Below are 16,905 nucleotides of genomic sequence, written 5' to 3'. Positions count from 1 at the left end.
TGGGCGCCAAACAGAAGGCAGTGACTACTTAGACTTGTCTAATTTCATTTTCCATTGCTAAACGTTTTTAAAATGCTTTCCGTGCCCTAATGAACACAACCCAGAATTTGAACTTATTAAAGTCACACTATGCAGAAATCGCTCCTCCATTTCCTGGTTGCTTCTTTGGTCCCCGTTCTTAAGTTTTGTTTTTGCATCTTTTACTTTTGGGTTTGTACACCATCTTCAAACAGCTGAAACAACAATATTTATGGTTATGGAAAATATATTTCACAGCGGTTTATGTGACAAAATAGCCTAGTATAGTGTAGAGAATCATTGTACCATCTAAACCGCTGTGAAATATATTTTCCATAACCATAAATATTGTTGTTTCAGCTGTTTGAAGATGGTGTACAAACCCAAAAGTAAAAGATGCAAAAACAAAACTTAAGAACGGGGACCAAAGAAATAGCACACATAGAACAGATACAATGCTTCTTAGACTTCCTTTCAAGTAGATCTATTACTCACATTTCTATGTGAATTTGGTTGAATTCAGGTCGCCCAAAAAGTTACATATTGCCACTTTAAGTACCAATAGGGATATGCTTTCCAGTTGATGAAAGCACACCCATTGGCCCACTGTGAACAGACCCACTCTAAGTCTGCTGTAGTCACTTCTTATTCCCCTGAAGCTGTTTGTATTCCCAGCACCACAAAAGCTGTTTATATGGTGGTATGACCGTTGACATTCACTTCAGTGAGCTCTGTTACCTTGTCAGCATCCAGCCTCTTCCCTGGCTCCATGATGTGAACACTCTTGTCCACAGTGCTGAGGCCACAGAGGGAGCCGGGCTGGGCCGAGAGCTGCAGGGTGTTCTCCTCCCCTGGGACCGCTTTTGAGGGTGAGAACTCCACCAACACCTGGCACACATGACATACACAAGTGTACATGATACACCTTTAGTGTACACAATATCTTTGTGATGAGGGTATGACACACACAGACGCATGCACACTGTAAAAACGGCCAGCTCATCTCCTTTCCAAGACCCCAACTTTCTTTTGGTTTTCTTATTGAAATAAGGTCACGCCAATCATCATAATTGTATCAGCCAATCAGCAGCCTTTCCCCCGGGACTTAGCATAATACCTGACCAGCCAGGGCCTCAGACAGTCTGTAGTTTCCATTCTGATGACCAACCAATTTTTCTCTTCTCTTATTCTACCTCCTTAGAACAAATTGCTTTTCTTTCTGATGTTTTATTGAAGGTGCAGCTAAATGTAAGTCCCAAAATCCTGTCTGTTGTAAATATGTACCATTTGTGTTAAACTTGGCAGCTAGCTAGCTAGCTCGCGTACTCCCGCTAGCATTAGCATTAGCATTGTCATCCGGAATGCGTTACTATTTAGCATGCATATTAGCGATTAGCATTTGTTAGCATTTGTCTGTGGTGCTAGGCTATTTTCGGTTATAGATTGCTCATGCTTATTATGTTTTATATTGTGTAGATATTTCTACATTGCTCTGTTGTTTGTTTGTGCATCTAGCATGTGTTTGGGTCCGCATAGCCTGTTTAGTTTGTAGGCATATTTTTCCCATACTGTGCTATAGCCTAAGTTCTCCTCTTTTCTTTGCAGAACCACAATTAGTATCAGAGAGGGTGGTGTTGTATTTGTGTGTGTGGATCTTCATTAAACCATTGAACTGGAACTACTGCATCCTCGTGTTCTGAACGGACACCCTGTGGTGGTTGCTACCGGCCTAAAATCCAGCACCTAGGTTTTTTATCCCTTTTTATTGGTCCTTCGAAATCATAAACAACCCATATTTTTCATGGTCCTTACGAGCAGGATGCAGTAACTGCCAGAGTCCAAGGAAGCCAGTCACCAGAGAAGATCCTCCACAAGTTGTGGTTCGTCCCCACCGTCAGACTCGCCCCCCGCATCGTCTGGTCGACTATGAGGTATGCTACGAGTCAAGGCAGACGATCACCACACACACAACAACACACCACTCCAACGAGGGACCACGTGTAGAGGGCACTGTGAGTGGAATTAATTACTCTCGCAACAAGAACAGCAGCAGCTACCTTCCGCACACCTTCTCCGCCCAGCTGAGAGTGCACCTACCGTGGACTAACTCCTACCATCCCCAACTTTATCAATGAATACCCACGAGAGTTTGCAAGACTGAAGTTGGCCCTCGACAATGTGCTGCCTGTAGATGCAACAGAGTGCTTCAAGTTTCAGATATTGTTGGACCACCTGAAGTTGGAAGAGGCTTTGCTAATTGCCAACTCCTACAGCAACAGCAGGTACACATACAGTGACACCATGGAGTCCCTCACAGAACTGTATGGCCAGCCCCACCTGTTTGCCCTCCAATGCATTGCAGGGTTAATGGATGGCCCCAACATCAAGAGTGGTGACACCAAGGCATTCCGAACATTCGCTCTGAGGATGCGTGCCTTGGTTGGCATGTTGGATCAGCTAGGGAGTAATGGACAGACATAACTGAGGTGTGGATCACATGTCTCCCGCCTCTTAGCTAAGTTATCACACAACCTAAGAGTCAGCTTCAAGAGATGTGTGAACCCCATCAAGACACCCATTCCAACCCTCCTTCACCTAGCAGAGTGGCTTGAGTACGACGTGAGAGTACAAGTAGATGACACACAGTTCAGTAGCGACCAAAGCAGGGACCACCCTAGCTCATGCCGAGATCAACATGAAGACAAATCCTTCCCTAAGACCATCACCATCCTCCACGGGGGTGAGCAGAGAAAGGACAAAGCGAAGTCTCTGCGCAGAACCAATCTCCGGAGGAAAAGTCACGTGAGAAGCCAAATAAGTATTGTCGTTCTGCAACACCATGCAGCATTACATGAATCAATGCACCAACTTTCAGCTCCTTTCCAAAGAACAGAAAGAATCCTGGATCAAGACAAATGAAAGATGTGGGAAGTGTGGACGCGAACACCAAGCAGCTCAGTGTACTCTCAAGGCTAAGTGCAAGAAGTGCGAGAAGAAGCATCTTGAGATTCTCCACGAGGTCAACACTAGTCGGACTGCTACAAAGAACGCTAGCACGAACACTATGAAGACCACCAGCACAAAGGCGCCAACAGAGGCCTGGTGAGCTCCACTGCAGAGACCCTCTACGTTGATCGACCTTCCGGCAGCAGTAAGGTGTTGCTGAAGATGAGTGGAGTCATCTTGCAGAGCGGCAACAAGTCACTTGACACGTACGCCCTGTTGGACGACAGGTCGGAGCGCACTATACCTCTACACGAAGCAGCAGAGCAGCTAGGCCTCCAAGGCAATTCTGAGGACTTCGTACTGTGCGTCAAGATATTTGAGTCATCCATGGAGCTTCTTTGTCATTCTCTGTGGCCCCTGTTACTCAACCAATCCTTTGACATCCACAGAGCCTTCACAGCTGAATAGTTGGGCCTTGCACCGCATACCTACCCTGTCAAAGCCCTTCAGAAAAGGTATCGGCACCTCAAAGGCCTTCCTCTTCAACCGCTGTATCAGGCGCAGCCGCTACTGCGCATCGGATCAGACATTCCCCATCTAATCACCCCGACAGAGCCAGTGCGTTTGGGTCCTCCTGGCGGACCTGCCGCCATCAAAACTTAGCTCAGATGGACCCTTAAAAGTTCCTTCATACATCCCTCGTCTCTCCATCTGCAGAGCTCTTCAGCCATGTAGAGAAGCTCTGGCAGTTGGATACGCTACCATACAGGAGTGAGAAGCTCGTCACATGGTCCAAACAAGATGTAGAAGCCATGCATCTACTGGAGGAGAAGACAGTCAAGGTCGAAATGGACAGGGTTCAAAGGTACGCCACTCCCCTTTTGTGGAAGAAGAACCTTCGTCCCTTGAAAGCTAAACCGTGATGATTACCCTGAGGTCTATGAGTGGCAGGTACTTCCCTTTGGGACGACATGTAGCCCCTGCTGCACCACGTTTGCCCTTCGGAAGCTTGCGTTTAACCACAGTGAGCCCAAAGAAGATGTGAGCTTCTCTGTAGAATGCTGTTTCTATGTAGACAACTGTCTACAAAGTCTCCCCTCTGCAGATGAAGCCAAGAAACTGGTGGACAAGTTGAAGCACCTTCTTGCCAAGAGCGCACCCTTGGATTACGATGGCAATGTCTGTCTGACACTCTTGGCTATAAGCACGGTCACATGGAGAAAGTTGAACCCACCATGCGCAACATATATCGGATCCTTGCCAGCCAGTACGATCCACTTGGCTTCATCGTTCCATACACCACACGGCCAAGGTTGTGGTCCAAAGGCTCTGGGATAAGAAAAGAGGGTGGGATGTCCCAGACCTACCTGAAAATCTTCTCCAAGCGTGGCTTATTTGGGAGAACGAACTTCCACAGCTGTCTCAGGTCACACTACCAAGGTGTTACATCAGCACCGACATGGATCTCCCAACCAGCACAAGAAGTGTTCAAGTCCTCAGTGATGCCTCAGAACGTGCGTACGGTGCCATTGCGTACCTCCATACTGAAGACACCAAGGGACGGATCCAAGTGGCATTCCTTGCAGCAAGATCAAGAGTGGCCCCGAAACAACAACAGTCAATGCCAAGACTCGAGCTCTGTGCAGCACTCACCGGTGCCCAGCTGGCCGTGGTCATCAGAAAATAACTCACTGAGGAAATCCACGAGGTCATGTCTGGTCGGATTCTACAACAGTCTTAACCTGGCTCCAGTCAGACTCCTGCACGTACAAAGTATTTGTAGGCACAAGAGTCACAGAAATACAGGAGCTCACGGACCCCCAGGCCTGGCGTTACATGTACACGGAGAGAAATCGACGATATCACACATGGCAAGACGCTGTCTCAGCTTATAGAACACAACCGTTGGAGTCAAGGTCCTCCATTCCTGTGGCAGGCCCAGTCATCCTGGCCCGAGAAGATCCGACCAAGTACCTCCTGATGAAGCAGAGGAGCTGCGGAAGCTTACCTTCTGTGGACTCCTGTCAGCGGACACCAAGTCATCTCTCCCTGATGTTGCCCAGTTCAACACTTTCCATGAGCTGGTGGAAGCCACAGTGCAGTTGCTACACGGGGCGGCAAGTAGTGTCGACAACCCTTCAGCCGACGATTTCAAGCAAGCAGAACTCAAAGTACTCAGACATGCTCAGTCTGAGAGCTTCCCAGAAGACCTCTCCCTACTAGAGGAAGGCAAGCCAGTCCCTCCGAGCAGCCGTCTGGTGACACTGGCCCCGGAGTATGACAACGACACCGGACTGATTCGTGTTGGAAGTCACCTTCGGAGGTGTGACCAGCTGGGCCCTGACGTTCTTCACCCAGTAGTTCTGGACCCAGGTCATCCGCTCACCAGGTTGCTGCTCAATAAATATGATGAGCAGCTGAGACACCCGGGCCAAGACAGGGTGTTTGCTGAGTTACATTGAAGGTTCTGGATTCTGAGAGGGAGGGCAGCTATTCGGCGTTTTCAGCTTGGTTGCGCCGAATGCAGGAATTGGCAAGGCCAGCCAGATGTGCCTAGGATGGCTGACCTGCCTCCAGCCCGACTGCGGCTCCACAAGCCCACATTCTATTATACAGGTGTGGACTGCTTTGGACCGTATATCATCAAGATTGGCCCGAAGAAATGAAAAGAGATGGGGCATCATCTTTAAGCGCATGACCACCCAGGCTGTACACGTGGATCTACTGACGAACATGGATTCTGATTTGTTCCTAAAGGCTTTGAGAGGCTTCATCGCTCAAAGAGAAATCAGATCCTGTCTGATCGAGGAACAAATTTCAAGGGAGGGAAGCGGGAGCTACAGGAGGCCTTCATGACTCTCCACCCATAGTTCCAGGAACAGTTAAATAGTCAGAAGATTCGCTTCGCCTTCAACCTACCAAGTGCACCGCACTTTGGAGGATGCTGGGAGAGGGAGATCAGATCCATCAAGACTGCCCTGCAAACCACCCTTGGCGCGCAGACCATCTCCGAAGAGGTGCTGAGGACTGTCCTAATTGAAGTAGAAGGGATCTTACATTTACATCATTTAGCAGACGATCTTATCCAGAGCGACTTACAAATTGGTGCATTCAACTTATGATAGCCAGTGGGACAACCACTTTTTTTTTTATGGAGGGGTGGGGGAGGGAGGGGGGGGGTAGAATGATTACTTTGATACTATTCCAGGTATTCCTTAAAGAGGTAGGGTTTCAAGTGTCTCCGGAAGGTGGTCAGTGACTCCGCTGTCCTGGCGTCGTGGGGGAGCTTGTTCCACCATTGGGGTGCCAGAGCAGCGAATAGCTTTGACTGGGCTGAGTGGGAGCTGTGCTTCCGTAGAGGTAGGGGGGCTAGCAGGCCAGAGGTGGATGAACGTAGTGCCCTCGTTTGGGTGTAGGGTCTGATCAGAGCCTGAAGGTAAGGAGGTGCCGTTCCCCTCACAGCTCCGTAGGCAAGCACCATGGTCTTGTAGTAGATGCAAGCCTCAACTGGAAGCCAGTGGAGTGTGCGGAGGAGCGGGGTGACATGAGAGAACTTGGGAAGGTTGAAAACCAGACTACAATCCCTTGGGATATGTTTCGTCGGACATCGCGGATCCGGACCCAATCACTTCTAACTCTCTTCTCATGGGGCGGCCAGACTCGTCACTACCACAGGTGGTCTACCCAGAGTCTGAACTGCTCAGTCGCAAAATATGTAGACACAGCCAGGTTCTAGCCGACAATTTCTGGCACTGTTTCACAGTAAGGAAGAGCTTATAGTTGGGACTGTTGTGATGATCAGCTTCCTAGGGCACTGTGGCAAATTGGAACTGTCAAGTCAGTTATCCCTGGAGCAGACGGGAAAGTGAGGACAGCAGAGATCGAAGTCAAGGACAGAACCTACGTCAGGCCTGTTGCTTGACTCATCCAGCTTCCCGCCCTTCCTCAAGAAGCTACTGACCCTTAGCTGGCTTGTCAGTTGTAGCAAATAGGTACAACACATTTGGGGTCAGCTGTGAAAATGGACAGCTCATCTCCTTTCCAAGACCCCAACTTTTGGTTTTCTTATTGAAATTAGGTAATGTCAATCATCATAATTGTATTAGCCAATCAGCAGCCTTTTTTCCCGGGACTTAGCATAATACCTGACCTGGCAGGGCCTCAGGCAGTCTGTAGTTTCCATTCTGATGATCCACTGGTTTTTCACTCCTCCATATTCTACCTCCTTAGAAAACATTGCTTTTCTTTCTGATGTTTTATTGTACGTGCAGCTAAATGTAAGTGCCAAAATCCTGATGTCTTGTTGTTTGGAGCTAAATAGAGTCTGTTGTAAATATCTAGCATTTGTGTTAAACTTGCTAGCTCGCGTACACCCGCTAGTGTTAGCATTAACATTAGCATTGTCATCCGGAATGCATTACTATTTAGCATGCTAGTTAGTGGTTAGCATTAGTTAGCATTTGTCTGTGGTGCAAGGCTATTTTCGGTTTTAGATTGCTCATGCTTATTATGTGCAGATATTTCTACATTACTCTATTGTTTCGTTGTGCATCTAGTATGTGTTTGGGTCCACATATCCTATTTAGTTTGTTGACATGCAAAGAGGCATATTTTTCCCATACTGTGCTATAGCCTGAGTTCTCCTCTTTTCTTTACAGAACCACAATTAGTATCAGAGAGAGTGGTGTTGTATGTGTGTGTGTAGATCTTCATGTGGTCCTCTGTAGCTCAATTGGTAGAGCATGGCGCTTGTAACGCCAGGGTAGTGGGTTCGATCCCCGGGACCACCCATACGTAAAAATGTATGCGCACATGACTGTAAGTCGCTTTGGGTAAAAACGTCTGCTAAATGGCATATAATAATAATAATTATAAACCCTTGAACTGGAACTACTGCTTCCTTGTGTTCTGAAAGGACACCCTGTGGTGGTTGCTACCGGCCTAAAATCCAGCACCTAAGTTTTTTATTGGTCCTTCGAATTCATAAACAACCCATATTTTTCACTTACAGTGAGGCAAAAAAGTATTTGATCCCCTGCTGATTTTGTACGTTTGCCCACTGACAAAGAAATGATCAGTCTATAATTTTAATGGTAGGTTTATTTGAACAGTGAGAGACAGAATAACAACAACAAAAATCCAGAAAAATGCATGTCAAAAATGTTATAAATTGATTTGCATTTTAATGAGGGTAATAAGTATTTCACCCCCTCTCAATCAAAAAGATTTCTGGCTCCCAGGTGTCTTTTATACAGGGAACGAGCTGAGATTAGGAGCACACTCTTAAAGGGAGTGCTCCTAATCTCAGCTTGTTACCTGTATAAAAGACACCTGTCCACAGAAGCAATCAATCAATCAGATTCCAAACTCTCCACCATGGCCAAGACCAAAGAGCTCTCCAAGGATGTCAGGGACAAGATTGTAGACCTACACAAGGCTGGAATGGGCTACAAGACCATCGCCAAGCAGCTTGGTGAGAAGGTGACAACAGTTGGTGCGATTATTCACAAATGGAAGAAACACAAAAGAACTGTCAGTCTCCCTCGGCCTGGGGCTCCATGCAAGATCTCACCTCGTGGAGCTGCAATGATCATGAGAACGGTGAGGAATCAGCCCAGAACTACACGGGAGGATCTTGTCAAAGATCTCAAGGCAGCTGGGACCATTGTCACCAAGAAAACAATTGGTAACACACTACGCCGTGAAGGACTGAAATCCTGCAGCACCCGCAAGGTCCCCCATCTCAAGAAAGCACATATACAGGGCCGTCTGAAGTTTGCCAATGTACATCTGAATGATTCAGAGGAGAACTGGGTGAAAGTGTTGTGGTCAGATGAGACCAAAATGGAGCTCTTTGGCATCAACTCAACTCGCCGTGTTTGGAGGAGGAGGAATGCTGCCTATGACCCCAATAACACCATCCCCACCGTCAAACATGTAGGTGGAAACATTATGCTTTGGGGGTGTTTTTCTGCTAAGGGGACAGGACAACTTCACTGCATCAAAGGGACGATGGACGGGGCCATGTACCGTCAAATCTTGGGTGAGAACCTCCTTCCCTCAGCCAGGGCATTGAGAATGGGTTGTGGATGGGTATTCCAGCATGACAATGACCCAAAACACACAGCCAAGGCAACAAAGGAGTGGCTCAAGAAGAAGCACATTAAGGTCCTGGAGTGGCCTAGCCAGTCTCCAGACGTAATCCCATAGAAAATCTGTGGCGGGAGCTGAAGGTTCGAGTTGCCAAACGTCAGCCTCGAAACCTTAATGACTTGGAGAAGATCTGCAAAGAGGAGTGGGACAAAATCCCTCCTGAGATGTGTGCAAACCTGGTGGCCAACTACAAGAAACGTCTGACCTCTGTGATTGCCAACAAGGGTTTTGCCACCAAGTACTAAGTCATGTTTTGCAGAGGGGTCAAATACTTATTTCCCTCATTAAAATGCAAATCAATTTATAACATTTTTGACATGCGTTTTACTGGATTTTTGTTGTTGTTATTCTGTCGCTCATTGTTCAAATAAACCTACCATTACAATTATAGACTGATCATGTCTTTGTCAGTGGGCAAACGTACAAAATCAGCAGGGGATCAAATACTTTTTCCCCTCACTGTACATATACCCACACCTTGTGCCTGAAGCATTTCTCAGTGGGGAAGTTCATGCTGTGGGCGATTACAGTCTCGCTGGGAAGCATACTGTACACCAGGACCTGTATCACTGGCGCCATCTCTGGAACCACTGCCAACTTCAAGGTGACTTCACCCTCAGTTACTGCAACGCAAGAGCATGTCACACTGAGTACGTTTACATGCACAGTAATAATTAGATAGTAAACTGATTATGGCAGTAAACAGATTATGCAAGAGTCACCTTACTCTATCTTAATCGATGTAATGTCAAAATCTAAGAAAGCATACGCCGATTAAAACACCAGGGGCATATAAACGTTGGGTATGCACAAAATATGCCCCTAAACATTCATAACATACGCCAGTTTTCACTCAAAAGTTGGTATTTATAAAAACTGAACTTGAAGTGAGAATGTGCTTATCCTCCTGCAAACTTCAGACCATGCATGGTTGAAGGATTGCATTGCAAGATGGCAAAAGTAGCCTTGTGCAGGAATATATGACACTCTTATTCATAACAAAAAACAGTTAGCTAAATATAATAATAATAATAATAATAATAGAATCATTTTCCCTTAGTGAGCGAAAATCGATGTATTTTATCTTTGCATTCTAAAATAATATGAAATAAATACCTATTTCTAATTATTCATTTCATTACCATAATCATTGCAGAATAAATCCTCACCTTTTCTGACTGTGATGGTTTCATAGGCTACTCGCGAAATAGCCTATAGGCCTACAACAAGTTAGGATAGGCTACCAATCGTCCCATCTCTCATTTCATTGGACCCACTTCACAATAAATAGATACGCTTTTTCAATTATTTTGCTCTATGCGATCCGAAAAACTGATCGCAGACGATTCACCTTTTTCATTGACTTTTGTAGGCGTCTGAATACTGTAATGTCGAATTTCTCGAGTAGACAATATTTCATTTGTAAACATAATACATAAATTATATAATGCAGAATAAATTCCTCACCTTTTCTGGCCATGATGAGTTCATATTCCCGAAGTAGCCATAAAACAAATTACCATGCACATCTCTCATTTAATTGGGCCTATTAAATAGGCTAATCTGCATTTATCAGAGTGCACCAGTAGCCTGATTTCAGACATCCATGTGAACAGGATTATTAAGGAAAGCGTTCTTCTTGCAAAACGTAAACGTTTTAATCTAAGTATTATATTAATCTGCCTTTCCACAATAATTGCTTTATTGTGTGCATGTAACCATACTCACTGTCATTGTCATCAAGCACCTTCCAGTACGTTCATAATTACTTAATAAAACTTCCTCACCAGGACTCCCCTGCTGCACGGTAACCTTCATGTGTCCATGCTGAACTATTGCCCCTCTGGATAAGGCCTGGAGGAGGGAAAAACAGTTATCCCATCAAGTTAGCAAGAAGGAGATGATGAGGAGTATTGGTGTTGTATAGGGACATCCTTCCTTTGAAGGTGAGAGGCTGGGACTAGGTCTGAAATAACCCTGGTCAAAATAGTGCACTTAGAGAATAGGGTTCCATTTTGGACGCACCCTGGGTTTGCAGGTTGTCACAACTTGTTCCTGGTTCTACTCACCAGGTAGATGACATCCACGGAGCCCTTTGGGACGGTCTCCCCTATGATGGTGTACTGGATGGTGATTGACACTTCCTCCTCACATGCCAGTGGTTTCTCCATCTTCTGAATAGCCAGAGAGCTGGACGTTTTACTGTGAGGGGCAGTGGGCTGGATCAGTGAGAGAATGTGTTGCCCTCTGTTGAAATAGGGGACCCTGTATCTAGTGTTCTCCTCTTGTGGTGTGTTGCTTACCTGGAAAGCCAAAGAGGGAAGAGAGAGTATAACTGAAGGCTCAATCCCAAATCAACCCTTAGAGCTCCGCCTTGCCCTCTGATAGGCTAAGTGGAAGTTCACCATATTGCTTATTATACCAATGGAATCTTCTCAGATCTCCACAAGAACATGATAGGCCCTAGGGTGTAGGGTCAAGGGGGTGATTTGGGAGCATGAAGAGTCTTCAGAGTTTCAGAGTATTTAAAAACCTAGAAGGAATCATACTTACTATGAGGTTAATATTCTCTTTGGGCATACTGGTTGTGTTGAGGGAGAAACTGGCAATACCATGACTGTCCGTGGTTAGGTTCTGGAGACGATGTGAGGACCAGCCTTTCTTCTCCAACAGGTAGACTAACATGTCAGAGATAGGTGTGTTGTTGTAGTGAACAACGTTTATCTGATGAAAAAGGGGGGAAAGTTCTATGAAGTGATGCTACATGTGTCACTGTTACCTACCATTGGTAGTTAGGTAAACAGGAATGTCAAAGAGCAAATGGCATCCACAATTCAACAAAGTTCAAGAAACAATAACACTCGATTTGGACTTACCTTGCCCTCAATAATTGATCCATGTTCATAGATTTTGGGTGTGTCGACAAATGTGAGTTTTCCAATCAGATAGGAGAGTGCTATGTGTTTTTCCTCTGACTGTGTAATACCTGTCAAAGAAAAACAAATGATAATAGCATGGTTTATTTCACAGCCACACGTGCCACCATGATGCACAATGGCAGTTCACAATGCAGAAGCTGAATTGCAGTGCAGCTTACATAAGATTTAAAAACATTATTAAAAACAGAAAACATTAAATGTTGTCATGACTTTTCCCAACTCCAAATTCTTGTGATGAATGACTTGCCTGTCCCCTCCTCCTCTACTTTTGTGTTTAAACTAAGCCTGTCTATGAGCATTTTCTGGCCAGCCTTCTTTGTGAAAATTGACATGTTGAAGACATGAGAAGCACAGCCAGTTTGATCCATCTGGGAAAAGCAAGCAAAAGCCCACACATTAAGAACTGATTTAAATCAATTTAACCACATCACATTAAAATGTAATATGATGTGAAAACAATTATACTGATGATAGTTTCTTCAGGAAAGATTACAGACCTTTATTGACTCTTTGTGGCATGGGGGTGTATAATCAGGAACTCCTTGTGGATTTTTCTCATCAATTATTATTGGGATGAATACATTGTACCCTAAAGGTCGGCACAACTCTACCTCTGCTTTACCAGGTACAGGCTGTCCATATGTGTATCTGATTTTATTTTCATAATAAAACACATTAAAAACATAAAACATCATACATTTCCTACTTAGAGAGACATAGTATATTATAAACCTCATGTGAGACATTACAAATACAACAACTTATAATGCATTATACCTGCAGGCATTATTTAAGTCAAGTGTTTTCAACATTGTCAATGCATCTGGACCTGTATTCATAAAGCCTCTTAGTGTATGAGTGCTGATCTAAGGTCAGTGTGATCTTTTGATCACATGGACAGGGGAGATGTGATCCTAGGTCAGCAATCCTACTCTGAGATGCTTTATGACTACAGGCCCAACTGTTCATGTAAATGCCACTGTCCCAAACTTTTGAATTCTCAGGCTACTCATAGAAGCAATTTATGACATTGAGCAGTAGTAGCATTGTAGGTCTTCAATTAGTATTTGTCATTAGCTCAGACCTGGGTTCAAATACATGCATATTTAAGTATTTGTTTCCAAATACACTATTTCAAATAACCCTAGGACCAAACAGACCTGGGTTGAAATGAATGGAGTATTACAATAGTTAATACTGAATTACTTGTATTTTCAAAGAAAAAATATCAAAATACTTACTTTGAAATGTATGTAAAAGTAATTAAAATACTTAAAATAGTATTTGAATCAAGTTCTGCATTACCGTAATGCGATTAATTAGACAGTGACATTTAGCTGAGTTACACATTGTCTTGTAACTACAGTGCATTGCAAAATGGCGATACTGTACTGTTGACTCACGTTGCACACACTTGTACTTTATACTCCTCTTGAACAATGCTGATCTCATCGGTGAGGTTCATTTTGATCTCAAACTTTGGCAAAACTAGATATGAAAGAACAGAAGTTAACTCATGTATGTTCCAGTATTGTGACGTATTGATTCAACTGGCAGATCCATAATATTATGTAGCATGAAAGGTAAAAGAAAGAAGCTCAATTTACCATATTTTTCTACCTTGAAGTGATGGTATATTTTGTTATCACCAATCCACACTACAATAGCATAAGATCCTACAGGTGCTTCAGAGTTCAGGGGGTGAGAAAGCTGCAGAATGTTGCCACTGGATGAAGTATTGACCCACTGTCCAATCCTGTTCTGATGAACATCCTATTGATTCATAGAACAAGGGACATGTTTAGTAGGGCACAACATTGTGGAACGTTCAGATACAAATATGTTATGTAGGCCAAACATGCCTGTCTAACATGTAGAATAAGGAGTCACGTCAGTTCTATTCATTACATTCTATCTGCAACGTTCCGAAGTTTGCTTGTTGAAGGTGGCCCAGATGTTATCACATAAAGCTTATAGGGAGTCTTCTAGTAACTGCCATGTGGAAATGAATGATGACCTCCAGTACCTAGCTGGTGGAGTCATTGTCTTATGTCGTAGTATTTAGTGACAGTCATCATAAATTGACAGACGAATAAGGGTCTTACCTCAAGTTCCACAATGTTGTACTGTGAAGGGCAAGACAAAAGATTGGTTAATGTTTTATGAATAACTCTCAAATTCCCCCAAAATGACCAAAAGAGCAAAACTGTCTACAACTATAGGGACTAGGTAGGTGCTTGGATTTGTCTCTTCAACTAAACATCACAAGTAGTATTTGCACTGGAACTCTAATGTCAATTCAGTAAATTAATTCAATCTCAGGAAAGAAAATCCCATACAATCCAATCTGACCTACAGTATATGAATGGAAAACCCCATGTCCTGTGGTGAAGGTTTGAGGATCTTAAAATCCACCCACACAGGTTTATTTAGAGAACCTCTGCAGAACCTTTGCCCTGAGTGCTATGTGCCTCAAATGTTTGTGTAGCCTTATCAAACAGACAGATTTTGGATTTTGCCCAATAGTTGTTCAAAACATTTCCCATTTCCAAAGTCTTATTGTTCATGGAGTACTAACAAGATGTGTATGACATGTCATAGCTACTTGATTGCTAAATTAAAATAAAAATTTACAGTATATTCTACATAATAAGCCTTGTCCGTAAGGCAGGAGCCTATGTCCTGTTTCTGTAGCATGAAGGAGCCTGGACAGGACGCTAGTCTATTGCTGGGCATTAACCTCAATCCATCTCCTTAATGTTCAGTGCCAAGCAGAGTGGCATCGGGTCTCATTTTTAGAGTCTTTGGTAAGGCTCGACACCCTCAAACTTCCATTCTCAGTGAGGACACTAACCACAAGGCCGCAGAGTTGAGTTGGTTGGACAATATCGTACATAGTGTTACATAATACCTGAATGCTATGTCTATCAGACAGTAATGTGACGTTGTGACCCTTGAGATCTGTCTTTCTGTTTGAAAGAGTGGAGATACTGATCTAAAGGACGACCAAATACAGGTAATTGTTTTCAATATTCAATGTTGCACATTTTCAACACTCACCAGCTGATTGACAGGGCTAAAACTGGTATCCAAGGTGATCACTCTAAACTGCACTGAAAAAAGACAATGAAAAGACAAAGACAAGCACTCAATGAGAATTTTAGAAGCATAATTTAGCTAACTTTCCCAGGTTTTCCAGAAATCCCTGTTGAAGGATTCCCAGATTCCAGGAATCTTTCAGCCAGGATTTCTGAAAAACCTGGGATTTTCAGGAAAGTTAACAGAATTTTGCAAGACAGCTTTTCTGGATAATATTTTAGTGTTGGTACTAAAGCCCCAATTCAATAAATTCCAGATAAAGGAAAACTGCTCTGCGAGTTCGCTGAAAATATTTACACTATCGATATCTTTTTATTTATTTTATGTAACCATTATTTTACCAGGTAAGTTGACTGAGAACACATTCTCATTTACAGCAACAACCTGGGGAATAGTTACAGGGAGAGGAGGGGGGATGAATGAGTCAATTGGGATCCAATGATAATGTCCAGCAGAGGAACAGCTTTTAACATGTGGTATGTTGGTTCAAACTCCAGTGTACATATTCTGAATGAACCCACAGCAGATTTTTTATTTATCTGCACCTGATGGTCCTCTTTCAAGTGTCTCTGGGATGACAGAGCATAATAGAAACATGCTATCACCTAATTGTCCTGTTTCTTAGCAAGCAGACTAATTGTGTACTGGCTCTGTGTAAAATTACCTGTTTGTCCCGGGTTGTAGATTGGTTTATCCGTTTGGACGAATGTCATCGGGCTGTACGGTTTGATCATGACCTTTCTCTCCTCTGTTGATAGAAAAGTTTCACCTCGAATCTCCACCTTAAATCTTTGCACTTCGTCACTCTCCACATGAGGGGCCTGTCAGGGAGACAATGAACCAATAACATATGATCCAGTGTGGCTTAGTTGGTAAGAACGTGCTGCTAACAACATCAAGGTTGTGAAGGTTCAATCACTTCTCCTTTCATCAGTGTGTTTTAAAAATGCTTTTTCTTTAGTAGTTGATGTCATCTTTTTTTATGTCAAATTTCAGCCTGAATTCCAGAAAAGTTATAGTAAGCCACCACATTGATATTTCCCATAAAATAAGATGGCATTGCACACACAATTAAGAGATGCATCACAAAGCTAAGAAGTATAGTAAACTCTTATTGGAGTAGGAATACTGGGATATAGGCTGACCTGGTGTTTTTATTTCTCTCATTGAGTCATGGTTCCTTCTGGGCATCACGTTTGGAGATGGATACTCTTTGTCTGCTTTCACTGGCTTTGTGTCTGTCAAAAAACTCCAAGACCGTAAGTAAATCTGCAGTCAGTTAGAATTTAGTAATCAGACATGTGGCGTCTCGTCCTGGAGTAACATTCTCTCTGTCAGAGAGGAAATTTAGAATGGTTTTTCATCTATCCTTTCTGCAGATATTTGTTCTGTGTATTTCACCTACAAATAAAGGCTTTTCAAAAATTATTCTTGATTTTTTTATCTTGATTTTTTATTTTTTATTGGCCCATTCACCCCCCCCCCCAAAAAATACAAAAACGTATAAATACTGTATTCTCACTGCATCTATCAAAAACCTCCAGGGGACCATGACACAACGTTCTAAGAACGTCCTAAAAACATTATTGGAGACGTCCCTGGAACAAACCTGGAACAGCACAAAACCTGCAGGGGACCATGACTGTTTCAATTGAATTAATGTCAATTATGCCTTTTAAAGTAAAGTATTCTCATTGACGTGATCACATGTGAATTTCATGTGTTTTTTTCATAAGTGAACCACTGATCA

General features: G+C 43.6%; 1 protein-coding gene across 1 annotated transcript in view; it reads right to left on the bottom strand.

The window, feature by feature from the left end:
- Window positions 1-16,006, bottom strand: part of LOC311105471 (alpha-2-macroglobulin-like) — a 40,842-nt gene extending 24,836 nt beyond the window's left edge. The window contains exons 1-13 of the mRNA XM_084147643.1: window positions 15,820-16,006; window positions 15,117-15,169; window positions 14,162-14,182; window positions 13,664-13,829; window positions 13,460-13,544; window positions 12,554-12,704; window positions 12,304-12,424; window positions 11,994-12,103; window positions 11,671-11,841; window positions 11,187-11,420; window positions 10,905-10,971; window positions 9,595-9,740; window positions 757-906 (exon numbers count right to left, since the gene is read on the bottom strand). Of these exons, the coding sequence (XP_084003769.1) occupies window positions 757-906; window positions 9,595-9,740; window positions 10,905-10,971; window positions 11,187-11,420; window positions 11,671-11,841; window positions 11,994-12,103; window positions 12,304-12,424; window positions 12,554-12,704; window positions 13,460-13,544; window positions 13,664-13,829; window positions 14,162-14,182; window positions 15,117-15,169; window positions 15,820-15,889 (1,545 nt within the window). The 5' untranslated portion in view covers window positions 15,890-16,006. The remainder of the gene's footprint in view (window positions 1-756; window positions 907-9,594; window positions 9,741-10,904; window positions 10,972-11,186; window positions 11,421-11,670; window positions 11,842-11,993; window positions 12,104-12,303; window positions 12,425-12,553; window positions 12,705-13,459; window positions 13,545-13,663; window positions 13,830-14,161; window positions 14,183-15,116; window positions 15,170-15,819) is intronic.
- Between the last annotated feature and the right edge of the window lie 899 nt (window positions 16,007-16,905).

The sequence above is a fragment of the Coregonus lavaretus genome (assembly GCF_964263955.1).
Source record: "Coregonus lavaretus genome assembly, chromosome: 30".
Classification (NCBI taxonomy): Eukaryota; Metazoa; Chordata; class Actinopteri; order Salmoniformes; family Salmonidae; genus Coregonus; species Coregonus lavaretus.
The sequence above is the reverse complement of the archived record's forward strand: the minus strand, read 5'-3'. Positions and strand labels throughout refer to the sequence as shown.